Source organism: Phocoena phocoena, chromosome 8 (genome assembly GCF_963924675.1).
Source record: "Phocoena phocoena chromosome 8, mPhoPho1.1, whole genome shotgun sequence".
Lineage (NCBI taxonomy): Eukaryota > Metazoa > Chordata > Mammalia > Artiodactyla > Phocoenidae > Phocoena > Phocoena phocoena.
The window spans coordinates 57,471,612-57,475,895 of record NC_089226.1 but is presented as its reverse complement, the minus strand read 5'-3'; the positions used below and the strand labels follow the sequence as shown (position 1 = coordinate 57,475,895).

At 45.2% G+C, this 4,284-nt stretch overlaps 1 protein-coding gene across 1 annotated transcript; it reads right to left on the bottom strand.

Moving 5' to 3' along the window:
- Positions 1–2,936: 2,936 nt before the first annotated feature.
- On the bottom strand, positions 2,937–3,899 carry LOC136127237 (olfactory receptor 2AT4-like). Its single transcript, XM_065882710.1, has one exon. It carries the CDS (start codon positions 3,897–3,899, stop codon positions 2,937–2,939), a length of 963 nt encoding a protein of 320 aa, XP_065738782.1.
- Between the last annotated feature and the right edge of the window lie 385 nt (positions 3,900–4,284).

Here is a 4,284-nt window from a genome sequence, read left to right as displayed (position 1 = left end):
TGAAGCTTATCTAACACATGTATTTTCTCCAGAAGGCACATCACAGACTTTTCATGCCTAGGAGCCCTAGACACCACTTGAGCTCTATGCTTGGGTACCAACTTAAACAGGGAAATTACCAAAAACTAACAAAAATGCTAAAAACATGGCAAAAATAGACCATGGAAAGGACACCTGTCCACAGTACGAGTTGAAACAGGAGGGCAGGGTGTTGCCTCGTTAGACCTCAATTGGGAACATGCACATGGTGACTCAGATATTTTGCTGCTCTGGGCGTGTCCCTGAGTGATCCTGAAAGTGTCATGAGTATTGGTTTTAGGGTTAGTGAGTAAGCAAATATACAAATACAGAATCTGCAGATAATGAAGAGGGACTATGTTTAGCTAAAGTTAATGCACACCCATGACTAACCCGTTTGACTCCTTGTTCTATATTTCAGGGAGAATCCTCCATGGATTCATACAAGGACATACACAAGGACATTTATCAAGACAGTGATAGCAAAGAGTTGGAGGCAATTAGGTGTCCTCCACTAGAAAAGTGAAATGTAATGAAATCATACTATGGAATATCAGTAGGAACCAATGAAACTAGATCTATAAATAGCAACACAGACAGATCTAAAAAACAGAACTGAGTGAAAATGTAAGAAGTAACATAACTCTTTTTATGTCAATTAAACATGTACATACATGCACACAACAACACTACCTACTTTTCAAAGATATGCTTATACTTAAGGACATACAGCAAACACATCAGAGTGGGTGCTTAAGTGGGAAAGGGGAATGGAATGGGAATTGGGAGGTTGGAGCTAAAGGGGAAGATAAAACAAGCAAGGAGGCTACACAGACTAATAGATATAATGAGCTCAGAACTCTTTTCTCCTAATGTTCAAAAATTTTTAAAGTTCCATGATGGGGGAATTATAAAGTGCTAAGGGGGCACATACAAAGGCCATCTACCTCACTTTTCAGGGTGAGTTACCAGGGCCAGCTCCCCTGAAAAAGTGATGTTTCAGGAGAAGTCTGACTAAGATTTCAGCTGAAATGGACAAAGAGGAAGAGGGCTTCAGGTAGAGAGAAGAGTGAGTTACTGGTGAGAATGAGAAGTTGGTGTGTTTGGGAAACTGAAAGAAGTTCAGAATTGCCATGAGGGTAGCAATGGTGAGATGTGAGGTCAAAGAAGTCATTTAGGGCCAGATCATTGAGAACTTTTAAGTTATATTGAGGGTGGTAAGGTGACCAGGTTTGTATGTCAGAAAACCCATTCTGGCCATTTATGAAATGGAGGGTGGGCAGAGGGATGAGGGGAGAGACTGTTGTGCTCATTCAGGAGACAGAAGGTGGTAACATCTGCACCAGGGGGGATGAAGTGTAATGGAGAGGAGTGGACACAGTCTACAGATACTTGAGATGAAATTTCCCAGTCTCACTCAAATCTTCACAACAACTACCTGACACAGATAGGGCCACGACCCCCCTAAGTGTACCAGGTTTCAAGTGCCTGCTTTCCCACCCCACTTTTTTTGTTTAATAGATCTTTATTGGAGTATAATTGCTTCACAGTACTGTTAGTTTCTATTGCACAACAAAGCAAATCAGCCATATGCATACACATGTCCCCATATCCCCTCCCTCTTGAGCCTCCCTCCCACCCTCCCTATCCCACCCCTCTAAGTCATCGCAAAGCACGGAGCCGATCTCCCTGTGCTATGCTGCTGCTTCCCACCAGCCAACTATTTTACATTCGGTAGTATATGTATGTTGATGCTACTCTCACTTCACCACAGCTTCACCTTCCCACCCCATGTCCTCAAGTCCATTTTCTATGTCTACCTCTTTATTCCTGCCCTGAAACTAGGTTCATCAGTACCCTTTTTTTAAGATTCCATATATGTGTGTTAGCATATGGTATTTGTTTTTCTCTTTCTGACTTATTCAGTCTGTATGACAGACTCTAGGTCCACCCACCTCACTACAAATAACTCAATTTCATTTCTTTTTATGACTGAGTAATACTCCATTGTATATATGTGCCACATCTTTATCCATTCATCTATCAGTGGACATTTAGGTTGGTTCCATGTCCTGGCTATTGTAAATAGTGCTGCAATGAACATTGTGGTATATGTCTCTTTTTGAATTGTGGTATTCTCAGGGTATATGCCCAGTAGTGGGATTGCTGGGTCATATGGTAGTTCCATTTTTAGTTTTTTAAAGAACCTCCATACTATTTTCCATAGTGGTTGTATCAATTTACATTCCTACCAACAGGGCAGGAGGGTTCCCTTTTCACCACACCCTTTCCAGCATTTATTGTTTCTGGATTTTTTGATAATGGCCATTCTGACCAGTGTGAGGTGATACATCATTGTAGTTTCGATTTGCATTTCTCTAATAATTAGTGATGTTGAGCATCTTTTCATGTGCCCCTTGGCCATTTGTATGTCTTCCTTGGTGAAATGTCTATTTAGGTCTTCCACTCATTTTTTAACTGGATTGTTGTTTGTTTGTTTGCGGTACACGGGCCTCTCACTGTTGTGGCCTCTCCCGTTGCGGAGCACAGGCTCCGGACACGCAGGCTCAGCGGCCATGGCTCACGGGCCCAGCCGCTCCGCGGCATGTGGGATCTTCCCGGACTGGGGCACGAACCCGTGTCCCCTGCATCGGCAGGCGAACTCTCAACCACTGCGCCACCAGGGAAGCCCTATTTGATACTTTTAAGAAGATACTTTTTACATTTTATCTGACATTCTTATTTCTTTCCACAAAAGAGTTGGTATCATTATGTAGCTTATTCATGTAAAGGGAAGCCCCAGTGGTGTACTTTTGGCCCTGCTATAAATCATTCTTTCCTTCAAAAAACATTTTTGATGACATTCTCTCTTCTTAGCACACAGGTATCCTGGGAGCAGGATTAACTACATCTAAGCGTCAAGGGTCCCCAGAATGCCCTGGGTCTTGGGGACATGTTATTTTGGTAATGGCTGCTTTGACATCCTTGTTCCTCAGCATGTAGATGAGAGCATTGAGGACAGGTGCGAGAATAGCATGCACCACGTTGCCCATGATGTGGAAGTCGAGGGGTAGGTCAGCCCTGTAGGCCACGTAGGCTATGGCAATGGATGAGTAGTAGGTGCCAGCCAGGAGGTGGGAGCTGCAGGTGGAGAAGGCTTTTGAGCGTCCTTCTCGGGAGCTGATGCGAAGCACTGAGGCCAGGATGTGGGCATAGGAAAGAAGCACCAGGAGAAGGGGCAGGAAGGGCACCACCATGGCGATGCAGAAGCCCATGAAGGTCTGGGGCGTGGTGTCAGAGCAGGAGGCCTGGACCGCAGCCAAGTGGTCACAGAAGCAGTGGTAGATGTGAACAGTGTTGTCAAAAGCCATGTGGAAGGTCTGCAGCACTGCTGGGATGGGCAGAAGGAGGGCAGTGAGCCAGGCACTGGCTGTCAGTGCAGCACTGGTCTGTGGGGTCATGAGGACAAGGTAGTGCAGTGGGCGGCAGATAGCCACATAGTGGTCATAGGCCATGACCACCAGGATGAAGGCTTCAGAGCAGTTAAGGCCGTGGAATAGGTACATCTGCAGGAAGCAGGCAGAGAAGCCGAGGTAGTGGTCCCCGAGGAAGAGGAGAGATAACATCTTTAGGACAGTGGATGTGGTGAAGAGGATGTCCAGGGCTGAGAGGTTGATCAGGAAGAAGTACATGGGCTTGTGGAGTCTGGGCTCTGCCACCATGGCCACCAGGATCAGGGTGTTACCCACCAGGATAAGCAGGTAGAAGAACAAGAAGATGAAGGAGACAGGGAGGAAGAGGAACTCCCGTAGAGAGGGGATGCCCACCAGGTAGAAGATGGGTGAAGAGTCTTTTGATCCATTACAGGCTGTGGCATCCATGGTGGGACAGAGCTACATGCCAGGGTGACAGGCAGTCAGAGCATCTGGAAACTGGATAAAACAAGAGTTTGGAAGGAGAATTCCATACAGTTCACTCTACAATTAATGCAATCCAAATCATTTATGACCAAGTTTAGAGGACTGGGGGTACCATCCAATATTAACTCTTCCATCTTAATGCACAATTTACTCCTTCCTTCTTCCATCAACTCTTTAGTAAGTATCTACAATGTGCAAGGCTGTGAGAAGGAAACAAGGCACACAAGGCCCCTGCCTTCACAGGGGCTTAAATTCTAGTAGGAGGATGGTATGTTTAAACGCCAATCACACATTTAATTATCTAGTTACAACTGTGATAAGTGTATTCAAAGAGCTTCTGTCCCTT